This window comes from Lytechinus variegatus, chromosome 9 (genome assembly GCF_018143015.1).
Source record: "Lytechinus variegatus isolate NC3 chromosome 9, Lvar_3.0, whole genome shotgun sequence".
In the NCBI taxonomy this organism is placed as follows: Eukaryota; Metazoa; Echinodermata; class Echinoidea; order Temnopleuroida; family Toxopneustidae; genus Lytechinus; species Lytechinus variegatus.
In genome coordinates this window covers 10592967-10610104 of record NC_054748.1, presented here as the reverse complement: position 1 = coordinate 10610104, position 17138 = coordinate 10592967, and the positions used below count along the sequence as shown (strand labels likewise).

At 34.7% G+C, this 17138-nt stretch overlaps 1 protein-coding gene across 1 annotated transcript in view; it reads left to right on the top strand.

The window, feature by feature from the left end:
- Window positions 1-473: 473 nt before the first annotated feature.
- Window positions 474-17138, top strand: part of LOC121421161 (low affinity vacuolar monovalent cation/H(+) antiporter-like) — a 32874-nt gene continuing 16209 nt past the window's right edge. Inside the window, exons 1-7 of the mRNA XM_041615820.1 lie at window positions 474-645; window positions 1666-1898; window positions 2588-2696; window positions 6772-6888; window positions 11998-12059; window positions 15570-15740; window positions 16650-16763. Coding sequence (XP_041471754.1) covers window positions 558-645; window positions 1666-1898; window positions 2588-2696; window positions 6772-6888; window positions 11998-12059; window positions 15570-15740; window positions 16650-16763 — 894 coding nt within the window. The 5' untranslated portion in view covers window positions 474-557. The remainder of the gene's footprint in view (window positions 646-1665; window positions 1899-2587; window positions 2697-6771; window positions 6889-11997; window positions 12060-15569; window positions 15741-16649; window positions 16764-17138) is intronic.

Genomic DNA, 17138 nt, shown 5'->3' with positions numbered 1-17138 from the left:
CGTAAGGATTTGCCATATCCAATCCTGCCACCCCCTCCAAAAATTGTGTGTGTGTGTGTGGGGGGGATTTTCCCGGGTTTAAACATATTTTACTTTCAATTTAGGAAATTGATTAAGTGTTTTTTTTTCAACGTGATATCAACGACAGCTTTAACTAATTATTTCCTACATTTATGTTACTCTCAACAATTTTCTATATTGTATGCGTATTACTAGTTTTCATGGTAATCTATGTATCTGACCTGCCATCTGTTTGGAATCGAAACGATGGACCTGGTCTCTTTATGTATATATTTTTTAGTGTCTTTGAACTTGAATAAAGTCATGATGAAACAACAGTGTTCACATCATGTTCACGCCGTCTTGAAGGTAACGTAGCAGACAACATTTCTCAATCACGTGAACTGGTCATGTGAGCAGATCACGTGTTCAGCCAGTTTCGTCAAAATTAGCTGTACGAAATTTTGAGAGGTTTCTTTGAATTGAAGTAGCCTACCCTGCGGCATCAGCTGCCATTTCTTTCCTGGAATCTGGATATCGTTTGAGATTTCTTCAAGATGTCGACCGGGAGAGCTAAAGATTCCGGCTTTCATCACGATGCCGATGTTTTACAGATGGAAGATGAGGTTGAGCATGAGCCTGAAGGTAAAGCAAAGTAAATTATTGTCATCTCGAACTTCGAAGTCGAACTTCGCTGCGCAGTCTTCACTGACACTGCGCCACCGGCCGCTGCCGCTGACGACGTCTGATCCAGGAGATATCACCTCTCCTCGGCCAGCTCGGCCTCAAGTCTCACTCTCAGTCAGGCTGCTAGCTGCGCCTGCCCGGGCGAGGCTCGGGGTCTGCCGCCGCCATAGACCAAAAGCTTCGGTTTCTGTTATTTTGGTTGTTCAGCTGAACTCCGTTGGCTTCACTCACCAAATACAGAGGAGAAATAAAAAAAAATGTTAAAAAACTCCTCAAAACAGACGGCTGCCAGCTGTCTACCGCCGCCACTGCTCCCGCCCTTGGTGGCCGGTGGCACAGCTCTCGGAGCGGCGCAAAGATAATCTATTGACTCGGACTTTACTCTTCTTTTGCTTTGGTGTTTTGTTTGAATAAAATAGGTGCCACTGATTAGTAAATTTTTTCTTCTTCTTTTGTTTTGGCTGGCATGGCAGTGAGTCAAGAAATGACTAATTTTTTTGCCACTTTGTCTTTGCCTTTGGCATGTTTGGTCCCTTTTTTCCCCTTTGAAAATACGGATGAATAGAATAGCTAAAAAATGAAAAAATAGCTTCTTTCTCAAATTGTCCTGGGCCCTGGCTTCATTTTATTTTTCTGCTCAATCTTTCCCCCCTCTTTTCTTAGTTTTTTTTCTTTTTGATTTGATTTTATTTTTGTTAAATATTTTCTGTGTATGATAAGAATATATTTTATGACAACGCACCATCCATGGCATAAGCCTGGCTTTGTAAAACTCTATAATAAGGCATATATGTGTACATTTTTATGTTTAGTTTTTTTAATTCAAAAGATATCAATAAATGTCTCAAATGAATCTGGAAGTAAAAATCTATACAGTACCATCCGAAGTACTAAAGAAGATGAAATTACATGTAGTCTACATAAATAATGTCTACTTTTTTTCATTCCTTAAGAAATTTTTTATTTTTAATGTTTTAGATACAAGAGATGGTCATTTACAATCCTCTACGCAATCAGAGCCCGTCCCAAGTGAGCACTACTGCCATAGTCCAGGTCGTGGTCCAAGTCGGCAGGGTAGCCAAGGTAACCAGTCCTTTCTCCGTCACCGAGCGAGAACAAAGACAAATGAAAGGATGGAGGAAGAGGAGTTTGTTTTTGTGGAATCGCCAGAGAATGAGGTTGAAGCACAGCGTATGGAACAGAACTATATGGTTTGTATGAGAGACTTACATTCAACCAGATGCACTTTCAATTTTAAGATAGTTAAAATAATCTTTGTCAGCTATCAAATTTTTTTTCATGATTATTGGGAAGAATTATAAACTATGTACGGGAACTTTATGAGATCCAGCATTAGAATGCAAGTACATTTCAAATAAGAGCTTGGGTTTAACTAATTCTCAATCTTTTTTTTGGAGAAGATGGTGGTATTGGTAATTGGTTCACTCGCTGGTATATTTACATTTTGTGATTAAGAAAAGGGGTGTGAGAGTTCAGATTTTTTCTGATTTCAGATTTTTTTTGTTTTGATTTTCAGCTGAATTTCTGCTTATTTTTGGTTTTCTTCTATACAAAAACTATGGGAACTCTTTTTATTTCAGACTTTTTAAACACACTTCAGATTTTTCCCAGAACTTTTTATTTGTGACCACTCACACCCCTGTTAAGAAATGTCCTGGAATTTTGACTTAGTGCCATTCCTGAATAGACCTATCTAAAGTTGATAATTGCAATGTTGATGCAGTGGAAATTAGTACTAGCTATCTGCACCAGGAAATACATGTAGTTTGTAAATTTCTGTGAATTTGCAATGTCCTAACTTTACAATTATCCGTTTGACACATTGTACATGAAAATCCTTTTTTAAACAATGCAATTTTTCTATTTTTTTTCTCTTCAGTTTGGATTTAAGAAATGGAAGAGTCACGTGACAAAGCGACCTCTACAGGAAAGGTCAGAGGTTGTTCAGGAGCTCTATAAACCACCATTAGAGATTAAACCATTTTCCTGTAAGTATATGAAAAAGAAAGAAAAAAAATTGTTCTCTCCCCTTCCGTAAAATTTTTTTGTAATTTATACGAAATGTAAAAATTGTTTGTCATTGATATCTAGGAGGCACAGGGCACAATTCCATTTACATGTAGGGCAGAATAGATAGATCCCTGTGGGTGGGCTATACAGTGGTTGTTTTTATTTATTTATTTTTCATTAATTTATGTTATCTGTTTACTTTTCTTTTGTTTATTTATTTATTTTGATTTTATTTATTTATTCATTTATTTACTCATTTATTTATGTATCTGTTTATTTTTCTTTCTTTTATTTATTTTCATTTTATTGATTGATTGATGATTGATTGATTTATTCATTTATTTATTTGTTATGATTATTATTATTTGATTTATTAGTATTAAATTATTCTTTTTTTTTTGGGGGGGGGTTCATTTTATTCAGTGAATAGGTATTTTGTTATCCATTTCATCCCATCATGAATGACCAACCTAATTATCAACAAATTTTTGAAGTAGCCCTCTCAAAGTTCTTAAAGAGAAATGCCAGTAGTTGCAGTAAACACTGATTTCATGAGAAAGTCTGTAAAACCAGGCTTAATTGTCAGAATGTCATCAAGGATCTAGATCTGGTACAGTTACATAAACTGAACTTTGTGAAATCTTAAAATCTACGCTGAAATGTGTTCACACTGAAGATCACCAGCACACGTGGGACAGTCTATTATTATTGCTGGAATAAAGACCCGAAGGAAGTGACCGAATCCGCGCTTATTTTGCTTATTTCGCTTATTTCTCAGCAATTACACAATTTCTTCCAGAATCCTTTGGCACATATTTTTTATTCATACAAACAGGCACTTGGGTGGTCATTATATTAGATTCTGTAAAAAGTCATTTTGAGATCGTTACCAAAACTGGAATTTATCTTTAAAAACTGGAAAAATGATTTTCTAGGAAATTGGCAGCCATCTTGGACTATAGGCAGGAACACTTTTTTCTTGGTCCAAGACCCAAAATATTACTTCATGTTGAGATAGGGTAAAAAAAATGAGTAAAAGCTGTTCCCTGAGTAAAAGCAATGCACAAATGTGCTAGCACATTCTAAATGCAAACAGACAAGATTTCCTTGTTCCTTTTCCTGTGCTTAGATATTCTAAGTATTGAGTTTCTACTTGTATGTAAATTATAAAGATTGGTATTTCCAATGTTTATTCATCCATATTCATTCCTTTGAACAGCCATGGGCTTGATTAGAGTACCCATAATTAGAGGAAATGCCTCTAAGAAAACTTGAATCCATACTGAAAATAAAAAAGAGAAAGAGCTCTGAGGACTATTTCTTCTTCTGACTTTCTTGCTCATAATAATCCACTATTTTATTCAAATCAATTATTGAAAGTAACCGATTTGTGTTTTTACTTTGTTATATTTATGTACCAACACATGATTTACCAAGTGTTTTATCTGATTTGTTTACAAAAAATCAAGAAATCTGTTCATACCCAACTCGACAAGTACACAATATCCGCATTTCAGCAGTTTGTCCTGTTCTTGCTCTCAAAACATTTACTTTTGCAAGGCCTAGCTTTTGGAACAATTTAACCCTATCTAGGCCGGGGTATTTTTGGAGTTCATATGGCCAGGGGCGGGGGCCCCCCCTTGAGATATCGGCCGTCGACCGCACGATCGCCGAAAATTGGCACGCATGTTGTCTAGGATATAATCTACAAAATTTTATAGTAATTTATTTCATGCAAATCATTATTACGTAATTATGCTAATTTTTGCGTAATTAGCATGCAAAATCATACCTTTTCCTCTAACTCCATAAATAAAGCTCCAAACGTTCTAATTTTTGGCATAGAAACCCTTTGTGATGTTCTTAGCAAGTGTACATGAAAAAAATTGTGATATCAGATAAATTTCTTACATGTATGTATTATATTGATTTTTTGCGATTTCTTATGTATTTCTTTGTTTTTTGGACCTTTTGTCTTTCATTGTTTTTTCAATGAAATTCGTTGGGGACTGTTCTAAGTTCATAAACAGCATAAAATACATACATTTAGGACAGCAAAACTAAAAATAATCATACATTTATGATTTTTGGTTGAAAACACAATTTACTTTGACTTTGTACACGAAATCACGTTTTTGAGCAATTTTTGGTCTGACATGCACTTACATAACATTTCGTAACTTCAGAACCATGTACCCGGGTGATGCAAAATTGGTCTCAAAAGTTGCGCAAGACTTGATAGTAAAAAGTCAGCGAGCAGTGTGGTCAAAAAATTTTGCACGGTGAAAATATCGCGCGACTCGTTGAAGGGGGCATCCGAGGCCCCCCCGGCCTAGATAGGGTTAATCGAAACTTGTATCATTCAGTCTCCCTCTTTGTATTCTTTTAAATGAGGGCTGGAAAAGTTTCTTTTACAATTGTATGCATGCACGTAGGTAAACACTTTGCTCGAGTTACTATCATGTAGATCTCTGTATAGTGTACATTCATTTTTCTTCATTTCATTCATCTTTCTTCATTGTGTTAGGAATTTTTAATGATTAATCATCTTTTTTCTGGGAACCTATGTTTACAAGCTACATGTATGCTTTTTAATAGGTTCCTCATAAGTAATGAGTAAATGTAATTATTATTTTCTGATTTGTTAAAGATGTATGTCCGATTTTTCTTTAACTCTTCAAATCATGTTATTTTCATCCTGGGGTACCCCTTTAAAGGACAAGTCCACCCCAACAAAAACTTGATTTGAATAAAAAGGAGAAAATATCAACAAGCATAACACTGAAAAATTCATCAAAATCGGAAGTAAAATAAGAAAGTTATGACATTTCAAATTTTTGCTTAATTTCACAAAACAGTTATATGCACATCTCGGTCAGCATACAAATGAGGGGACTGATGACATCACTCACTATTTCTTTTGTATTAAATATGAAATATGAATATTTTGATTTTCTCATCATTGCCATGTGAAATGAAGTTTCATTCCTCCCTGAACACGTGGAATTCTATTAGGTATTTTAACATTTTGTGGTTCAGGCAAGGAGGTTCTAATCGTCAAATTCGTAAAAATTGAAAATTGTATAATTCAAACAATAAAAAACAAAAGAAATAGTGAGTGAGTGACATCATCGACTCTCTCATTTGGATGTAACTGGCTCGTTCATATTTATTTTGTTAGAAATAAGGGAAACTTTGAAATGTCATAACTTTCTTATTTTACATCTGATTTTGATGAAATTTTCAGCATTGTGCTTGTCTGAATTTTCTTTATTGATTCAAATCAACATTTTTCTGAGGTGGACTTGTCCTTTAAGTTCCACAATAGTAATAACACTTCAGTTGATACATCCTGGTATGGGAAATGACTAGTAATAGAGGAAATACACATTTCATGCATGCACTGTACAGTGCCAAAAGTCTGAAAAAATAATGACAATAATATAAAATAATGAGAAGAAGAAGAGGAAAATGTCAGAGAAAATGATTTAGACTTTAGTTTGATACAATGAAACAATGTTATTTCCTTTCTTTGCACTTTAAAGCATGCACTGGGTTTGGTCTTGAGGATAAATTTAAAGCCTTGAAAGAGTTATAGACTATAAATCTGCAACACCAAAGACATTGAAAAGTCTGCATTTATTTTTCACACACAAATGGTTGTGGAAGGTATTTGATAAAAAATATCAACATTATAATAATAATAATTATTCAGAGAAGAAGAAGAGGGAAGAAGAAGAAAGGGAAGAAGAAGAAGAAGAAGAAGCAGAAGAAAGGGAAGAAGAAGAAGAAGAAGAAGAAAGAGGAGATGAAGGAGGAGCAGAAGAAGAACAAGGACGAGGAAAGGAGGAGCAGAAGAACGAGGACGAGGAAAGAACGAGGAGCAGAAGAACGAGGAAAGAAGGAGGAGCAGAAGAAGAACGAGGACGAGGAAAGAAGGAGGAGCAGGAGGAACGAGGAGGAGGAAAAGAAGAAGAAGAAATGAAGAATTAATATCTGGATTGTTCATATATACATGTAAATGATGATTCTATTATCTTTTTTAAAAATTAGATCCTACAATTGGAGTGTCCAACGTGATTTATGCATTATTGATCGGATGGTTGATGGCATTGATATACTCCATAGTTGGACTTCTGATGTTTTTCACCATAATTGCATGGAGACACGGTAAGTGATTTTAAGATCTCCTCACACTAAGTGATACAAAAAGAGAATGGCAGCACCTCAAGGGGGGAGGGGAGGCAACCACCCTCCCCCTGTAACTTTTCTAGAATGTTGTAAAAGAAGAAAAAAGTGATGAAAAAGAAATAATAAAAGGAAGAAGAGTTTTGAGGTTTGGGTTGTTTTCAATTGTAATACCCCTATGAGAAAAAATAGTCACTCATACATGTAGGTAATCCCCCCTTCTATCAAATTAGCCATTTCGGAAATCAGAAAGTATTACAGATCAAGCTCACACACCCCCACCCCTGTGATTGATGTTCAGAATATTCTGTTTTACAGTGATGGTAAATTTTAATAAGATATCAAATGAAACTAGTTGTGACCAGTTGAAACCAGTTAAGACTTCCAAGTGTCAAACTGTAAAAAAAAATGAAGATGAAAAAAAAATAGTAAAAGAAGTGGCACCAAGAGCTTGCTTGTTTAGAAGGCCAAATATGCATGAGGTGCATTTTAGCTAGTATCAAAATGCTTGAATTTCATGTTATATATGTATTCATGTATGTAAATACTGCAATTTCCAGAAATGTATCATGGCTGGACTGCACAGTGTAAGGTAGGTTAACTATCGTCAACCATTCAATTTGTGTTTTTCAGCTCATCCACCTTATTGGATGTACAACGAGTAGGTTTGTGATTATTGCAAAGACTCTTCTGAAGTTCATTGAGAATGAAACCATTGGAACAATATAGCTTGTGTGAAAAAAGAAAAATCAAAGAAACAGATCAACAAAAGTTTGAGAAAAATCAGACAAATAATGAGAAAGTTATGAGCATTTGAATATTGCGATCACTATTGCTATGGAGATAGCAAATTGGCAATGCGACAAAGATGTGTGATGTCACTTGTGAACAACTCTCCCCATTACTTTAGTATATATTTCACTTGAATTGCCTCTTTTATCACAGCTATCCCTAGATCATGTGTTCTTTCTACATGAGGGCATGTAATACATATTTTTTAAGAATACATCATGGATAAAGTGTTTGTATCATCATAAGAAAAAGCAAAAAGAGACATTTTGAGGGTATTTTATAGTCCACCAAAGGGAAAGTTGTTCATCAGTGACATCACACATCCTTGTCGCATTGCCAATGGGAGGATCTCCATAGCATTAGTGATTGCAATATTCAAATGCTCATAACTTTCTCATTATTTGTCCGATTTTTCTCAAACTTTCTTTATTCTTATTCTTTGATTTTTCTGTTTCTACACAAGCCTATTTGTTCCAAAGGTTTCATTCCCCTTTAATTATGTTCCTATAACGCAATATTATCTTATTCACAAAACATTGTATTCCACTCACTTCTTTTTTGCTCTTCTTCTTCTTCCCCTTACTCTTCATCCTCTTCCTCTTTTTTTCTTCTTATTTTTTTCTTCTCACTTTATAATAATAATGATAATGATATAGAGTATTTCTAAAGCGCCAAATCCACATTGATTATTGATTGATTGATCATTTATTCCATTCTCATAAAAACATATTTACACAATTATTACAAACAATGCATATGTATATACTAATATTAAAATCGAAACAATAATGCATAAAGAATGTTCATCATTTACAAAGATTGATAATGGAAAAGGAGAACCTTTGGAAAAGCCTGATATGGCTTTGCAAACTAAAAGTTCTCACAAAATATGTATAAATTACAGTAGTGTCTTAGAACATAGATTATACATCAGAAAGTTAGAGAGAGAGAAAAAAAAAATTACAACAAACGAGACCAAAAAAAAAAAATACAAGAGATAAAAAAGACGAATATGGGTGGGTGAATTATCATACTGTGAATACAAATGAAGTTTTAGCCATTTTTTAAAAGTTGAATTGGATTTTATTAAACGCAGAGTTAATGGTGTCTTGTTCCAAATTATTGGTAGCGTATTTCTTACAGATTTTTTAGATAGAGAGGTTTTTATTTTCCAGCTCAAGGCGCTGGATGTCACTCTACCTCCTTTTATTCAAGTTCATTCTTTCTATCTCCCCTCTTAGAGGCTCTATCCTCTTCAGTTACTTGTTACTTGTCGCAATAATCCCAAAACGCAGCTCCTTGGAAGCTATACTGGGATGTCAATAATGTCATGTGTCAATGGAGGTGACAAGGTGCAGGATTTGGGTTGGCTCACATATATACAATAAAAATGAGCATGCAGGGGTGCGAGTAAAAACATGCATTGGTCCATTTATAGCATGTGGGACCCAACAGGAGGCTGCATCATGCTGATGATAGGTAGTGCAGCCTCTCTGAACGTAGTTGGGTTTCCATGGAGAATGACATGTCCTGGTAATCTGTTCTATATCCGTACTGTCCTAGGGAACATTGCATATTTGTATGTGTCTATTGTAGCTTTGGGTATGGCATATTTAGCTATATGGTCGTGCCTACCAAAGTAGGTTGCTGTCCAGAGAAATGACCTGTGGCAAAGGCACGCGAACCAGTTGATGGTGCATCCGGTGAAATAGGGAGCATAGTTTAAGGGTGTGCTTAATCTTCTATTTCAATTGTCTTTTCTGCAATCATGACATGAGTGTATAATGGTTGTAAATTTCTTGTCAAAATATTTTGTAAAACATTAGTCCTATACTTAGTTTTAAAAAAGTAACCTGGACTTATTTTCATTGTTTATACTTCACTTTGTTTTTATATTGAGTAAATTGATTATTTAAAAATTCCCACTTGCTTTTAACAGTTCAATATAAAAATAAACTCAATTTCATTTTAAATCATAAACAAAGTGCAAATAAGCTTCTCTCATTAAACATATAACTGGGGAGCATTTTATAAAACTCTTTCGCCTACTAATTTGCTCTTTATAGGCAATCACATGCAAGGCTATTCAGGAGCTTATCACATGTTAATGTAGATGTGAAAATCACTGAATATAACTTTTTCATGATATACTCCCAGGGCTGATGAAGACAGTTGATAGTTCGTTGTACTTTAACCCTTGCAGTAATTATTCGAGGATGGTTTGTCAAAACTGAAACATGCATTATATGTATCATCTGGTGGACAAAGGTTATTGTAATATTTTGGGAACTAAAAAAGGATAACTAAAAACAGAAGGGTAACTTATCAAATAAGGTTAGGGTTAAATATCATAACAGGCCGACAAAACATCCTTGGATATTTTTTTACCAAAGGCACTTATAAACAGCTTACGTTTCTTTTGTAGTTACCTTATTTTCTTCTTGTTCTTTTTCTCCTTCTTGTTCTTGTACTTCTTTACTCTTCCTTTTCTTCTGTCTATTATTCCATTTCTTTTTTTTCCCTCATAATTTTGTTCTATTTTTCCTTAATGTTTTCTTCTCATTTTTCTGTTTCTTGCCCTTCTGTTATTCCTTACTCTCTTCGTTCCCTTGTTCTCTATTTCTAGTAGGGTATCACTGATAATGGCCCATATTATGAAATTGGGTTTAACTTAGACCATGGTCTAACTTCGTGCTAAAGTTATGGGAAGTATAAATATCAAAAATTGTGGACATTGTATGTTCCTTAAATTTACTATACTCTTTCCAATTCTGCAGTGTTGAAGACTAATACCTAATACCCTTTTTACACAGGCTAAAATTTCCTTAACCCTGTACTATAGGTGGGGCTAAATTGCCATTTATCCCCACCTATAGTATGGGGTTAAGCTTAGCCCACTTTCTTTTTACACAGCATTTTTGCAAAGTGGGCTAACCCCACCTTTAGTACGGGATTATTTGGCCCTGCAAAAAAGCAGGGTTATCCCAGCAATTGCGGTGCTAAGAGCGATAGTACGGGGTTAAGATCGCTAGTGTAAAACGAAAGTGGGCTAAGCTTAACCCCGTACTATAGGTGGGGCTAAATGGCAATTTAGCCCCACCTATAGTACGGGGTTAAGGAAATTTTAGCGTACGTGTAAAAAGGTACGAGTGAAGTACTTGTACTACGAATGATCGACAAAAACCACTAGTCCGGGGTTAGCGAGTTTCGTGTGTGAAAAGCAAGCATTTCTTATCCGGGGTTAGCAATAACAATTTGGCATGTGTGAAAAGGAAAAAAAAATAGTACGGGGTTAGCGATATTCCGTTGCTAAGAAAATCCTGTGTAAAAAGGGTATCAGTCACATTTCCCTTATGGCCGCCGTACGGCGAGTTGGAAAAAGCCGTTTTTACATTTTTTGTACCAGCCACATGTAAATATGGGTGGTTTGTAGAAAATTAGATAAAACTGCTGTTTTCGACTTGCTGTACGGCAGCAGTAAAGGAGATGTGGCTGAGGTATATCTTATTTATCCTTCCCAAACAATTGAGAATGACTTGAGAGTCAAATGAGGTGACGTATTTAACCTCTTCTGTATATTTATTGGCTATCCATATTTAAACCACAACTTAAGAACAGTTTTGATTAAACCGACTTCACAATACATGCCAAAGTGTGTAACTTTTTAATACAATAGATGTATGCGGCTATTAATGACATGGCATTGAAACTTTCAGAATATACATGTATGGAATCAAATGCTAAAAATAGCAAAATTATATGATAGTTCCTTAGTATGTTCATATACAAACAGGGCAATACTTCAGTAACATTTTTCTTGGCTTGGAAGTGCAACCGTAATGTTAATTGCCTGATAAAACATACTTCTAGCAACTGATGCCTTGGGCAGACTGCTACCAAATGTTGCATCTGTATGATGTTATTTTTAATATATGTAATGACTTTGATATTGTTTTTGTAAATCAAACATGTTTGAAGTGCCAAAAAGAAGATGAATATTGAATAAAACATCAGACAACTTGACAAGTCCTTTTATGAAACACTTCTCAGACGTACACGGAATAATTTTCCTGGTATCACATCGCAATTTGCTCAACATTTTTGAAAGACTGCTATGCATTAAGTCTTATGTATTTTTATATAGGACTTAGTTGAGAGCTGTTCTCTTATGACCAAAAAAGCTATTCAAATTTGTAAAGCAAAATCATTCCCTTGCCTGATGTACCATATATATGAATAAACTGAATCAAAATTGTGCAACTGACATTCATCTTTATTTCTTCACTTCCTTTCTAAAAGGTATATACTGTTTTAAGCTCGCACGCTACTTCTTATGGCCATTTGGATATTTTGTACAAGAGGTAAGTAATCTAAACTCTTCACACTTTCACTAGTTGAAAGCACCTTCTCTCCTAATATCAAAGTCTTAACATCATCTCCTTTTCTCTTTGGAATAATGAAGGCCTTTTTAGGGTTCGTGCCCCAAACATCTAGTTTTGAAACTATACTTTCTTCCTTTTTTTTTCCACTACTTGAAAAATGAAAGGTTAAATCACTTTCGAAACAAGCAGTATCACGAGACTTGAAAGAAAAAAATTATTAAACAATGTGGCAGAAAAATAAACACAGAGAGGGATTCCTTTTTTTATGGTTACTGCACAATGCTAGTTTCGAGCAATATGGAGACATCCTACCCCCCCTGGATCCAGCTGAGATTGTACATGTACTTCTATTTTTTCATAATCAGAAGAGTATTTCATGCAAAAAAATAGTGATTTTCACTTGATGTTTTGTTGTCTGTCCAAAAAAAACCCACCTTGACATCAGGAAGCCTTATTATGGTCAAGGGATTTTTTATGAGGATAGCGGGCTGACACAATCAGCCACTGCATTTTTCTTTGTACAGTTTCTAATAGTAATTGCCCTAAACAGCATATGCAGAATTTTTTTAGGGGGGGGGGGTTCGAGTTGAATGAAAATTAAGCAAGCAAAACAAAAAAAGAGAGTATTCTTGCAATGGAAATTTGACAAGCGGGAAAAAAAGGTTTTCACCAGAAAAATTAGGTATTTTTGAAACAAACAAAATTGACAAGGAAAAAAAAACGTTTTTTACCAAACAAATTTGAAAATTTAGGTCTTCCCATAACAAACAAATTTGACAAAAAAAAAAGGTATTCAATAAAATCTAAGTGGGGGGGGGGGGGTTGAACTCCTGTAACCTGCACCTGCGTACACGCCTGGCCCTAGAACCAGGGTAAGGTTCATGAAACACTTGTGGCAGGTCAATTTTCATGAAAACAGGAAACAAAGAAGTAATTGATTAAAGTTCAGTCAAAATCAGTCAAATATTTAGGGAGGTTGTGAAATTTAAATGGTCACAAATAAAGTAAGGAATGACAGGATTTTGTGTACATCTCTCTTTGATCTATCTAATTTTCAGTTTCATTCTTTACTTATCGATCTCTCACAGGCAGCTTGTCTCCTGTTGGGCTCAATATAGACAAAATAATCTTTACACATCATATACAATGTACTGTAACTAGTACATGTAAAGGTGATAATAGTTTGCATACATGTATGTTTCAAGCAGTATCTTTAGAAAAAAAATGCAGAAATCGTAACATTTTCAAACGAAAATTTTGTCAAGCAGTAAACTATCATGAGAGTTTGAGACCTATTATGCTTTTGTATCGTTTTCTACATTTATCTTCAGTTTGTTATTTGAAACATTTGGAGAATTGCTTATGTCATTATCTCCATGTTTTTGTTCCAAAAGATTTACCTGAAAATGGTATTAAAAACAAATGATATTAATAATAGGCATTTATATTGCCGCCATCTGTTTAAAAATATTTGATTCCAAGGCGCGTTGTTGTAATTGTTATTACCCCGGCTTTAGCTCAAGCTGCCTTTCAGCGCTCATGCATTCAAGGAATTAATCCTGCTGGGTACTCATTCATCTCACCTGGATTGAGTGGGGGGGGGGGCAACATTGCCCAAAGGAGAGGTCATATATATTCTCAGTTGCATCGTACATGTAAAATTAAAATAGATTTAGTCAAAAGAGTAAACAATGTACAGACCTGCCACCCAGTACGTTTTAGCCGTATTTAGTATGTTTTTGCAACCAAAATACGGCAGTACGTTTTTCTTTTTAAAATACGTTTTATGTACATTTTTTTTTTACAAAATTGTAATTTATTGAGAAAAATTATCTCTAAATGTCTCTATTTCAAAAACTTACACAAATATGGTGATTAGATCAATGTAATTTCAGGTACCTTGTTTTTTTTTCAATCATTTTGTTAAAACCAGGGTGAGATATACAGTACACATGTTTCAATTTTTTTTTAATCTGCATGAGCAGTGCGCATTTTAGATTGCATGCAGCTTGAGCACCGGGATGAGCGAGTGCGCCAGGCACTTTGTTATAAAATACACTTTTGGGGGGAAAATACATTTTTTTTAATCACAGAATACAGTTTTTTATTCCGAGAGGTTGGCAGCTCTGAATATACATTGTATCCAGATTTGGCTCACACACTGCCATCATTACTCATAAATACCTTTTTATAACTGATACGTGTGCTACTGCCTGCTTATTCAAATATTGACATTATGTATGAATTGTTTTATAATGTTTTCCAGTTTCATTTTCAGTCAGTCCTTTATAAGAATTGGTTTCTATTCCTGTCATATTATTATGCTGAAAAGAATTTGACCTTTGCAATACGTGTTAACATAAAGGGGTGTTTCATTCTGATTGTGGGAGACCGGAAATACTCTCATTTATTTCTTTCAATATTATATAGAAGTAAAAACATACAAATATCATACATTATTTTGAACATAAATATACAAATATAATCATGAAACATTGAGATTTAAAAAAAAAATAATAAAAGAAAAAGGTATCCCAAAAAGCCTCAAAGGCTTGAAAAAGGGAAACCAAGAATAAAACATAAGAATGATTCTAGAAAATAGCTAACAAATAGAACATTAAGATCCATTTAAGTCGTACTTTGAAATGAAATTTAAATTCCCTGTTGTGTTTTATGTACAATACATCACATCACCACAGTGGGGGAATTCAAGTTTATTGTTGGTGCTGGTGTTAGTGTTACACGTAGAAGTACAATTTTAATTGCTTTCCCTAGCTCCACAACCTCATCTGAGTTTATGAAACTGATCTAGGTCACATTATTGACATCTCAACTCTTAGCGAAATTCATCCCTGTACCAGCTGCATTTGAAATTTGGAGCTGTGCTGACATTAAAATTGGCCTAACACCAACACCAATATTAAAGTCAACACCAAACTTGAATTTCTCAATTGGTGAGATCATGCTGTAGTCATCAATGAGGTCATGTGTTTGGTACCATGTGCAAGTTGGCATTAAAACATGACTTTATTTACACTTAAATGTTTTGTAAACTCTTACAAAGTTCTGTTAAACACTGCTCTTTATCTGACCCACTCTATGCACAGTAATGCTGTAATGACATAAAACAATTTTTGTTGTTTCAAATTTGCAGATTAAAATATAAATAAAATAAATACGGGCAATTCCATAAAATAATCAACAATTGTTACGTTTGACCCCCATTTTTCTCAAGTTTTACTTCACTTCATAAACTGACCAAGTCTGGGTCCTTTGAGACTGTCAAAGGAACAAGAAATCAGAGACAGAAAATTTCATGAAGGTCCCACATATATGGAATTGCTCATACATTTAAATCTGTAATTATTTCATTTACATACAGTTTAGAGTAGAATGCTGCTATTGATGACCAATTTAAGAATACCATGCTTCACTTACATGTAATTAATTTTAATAATGGCATTATTTTCTTGTCTCCTTACTGAAAAGCAAACTGAGTATAGGTATATAGAGTCTAATGACTCGGTTAGCACAGACGGAGAGAGTGTGGTCAATTCTGCTCATAACGTCCGACCTCCTAATGATAATGCTCGGCTTGTGACATCACTATCATCAAGCGTCAGTAACTCATATCGCAGAATAGATAACAGTCAGTACTGGGTGAGATTGTTAGACATTCAATATAAATATAATTTCTTAGTAATAAAAGCAGAAAAATTGAATATGTCATTGAAACAAAGGTCGGTCAGTAGAGCTGACCGACCTTTAAAAATGAGAAGAATACTGATGGTTTCATGCAAAATACTGATATTTCAAGTTTCATTTTTATGTGTTGTCCTATGGTACTTCTTTGAAAATACTGATTTCCCCCCAAAATACTGATTTTCAGCTTTAAAAATGCTGAAATGTTCTTGTTCAGGTTGGCAGCTTTGGGTCAGACCAGTGAAACTGACTATTGGTAATAACACATGTAATAATCTTGGTTTGTCTGGGGGGTGGTTTCACCAACTTGACATTGGTATCACAGCTCACCATGTGGCTAGTATTGAAAAGGGATGACTGGATGGTGGACTGAAAATTAAAGTTGATGTGAAATGGAAATGAAAGAAAATGAATTGTGAAAGATGGATGGATGAGACGATGGAGTGTTCTATAAATCGCGGTGTATAATTTTGCTCTTTTCTGTACATGTGTCTTTCTAATGCTGCTTCTAGATTTTATTGTGTCATTCAGATGAGATAACTCAATCAAAATTCAGAATCACAGTGTTATGATGATAATAATAACAACAACAACCATAATAATAATAATAAAGGTATATTTACCCAGGGTAGTCACTTCAGTTCCGTAAACTGTTCTCCCAGCGGGCCGTGCTATTATGATTTTTGCTCTCATCTATCATGTATGTACACGTATATATTGAAAACTGGAAATCCTATCAACTGGAATTTTTTTCAGGAAAGGATTTTTCCACACATTTCTCACAAAAAAAACACATTCATTTACCATTCATATTCATATGCCATAACAAAATTTTTTTAAAAAGAGATTTTGTGTTTGTTCTTTCAGAAAAGGCCTTCTACGTACGTGTGGCTTCTACTTGGAGTACCGTTTGCTCTGCTTCTTCATCTTTTAGTATTCTTTATATCATGGATGACTGTTATATTCCTGCCTGTAGCAAAGGTAAACCATTCTTTGTAGCTGAGCTCATTGGGGTTGTTCTACAATTAGCAGAGCTGCCAAGTAGTACGGATTTTCCGTATTTAGTACTGAAAAATGCGAAGAATACTGACGGTTTCATGCAAAATACTAATTTCTCAAGTTTCATTTTTATGTGTTGTCCTATGGTATTTCTTTGAAAATACTGATTTCCTTGCCAAAATACTGATATTCAGCTTTAAAAATACTGAAATGTTCGTGTTCAGTTTGGCAGCTCTGAATTAGGCTCTATCATATCATTTGGCGCCTTGGTCTAGTGGCTACGACTCTTGTCGTGTTTTCTTCAGCAAGAAATCAACCCTGTGCTGCACTCGACCCACGTGAGGTGAATGGGTACCC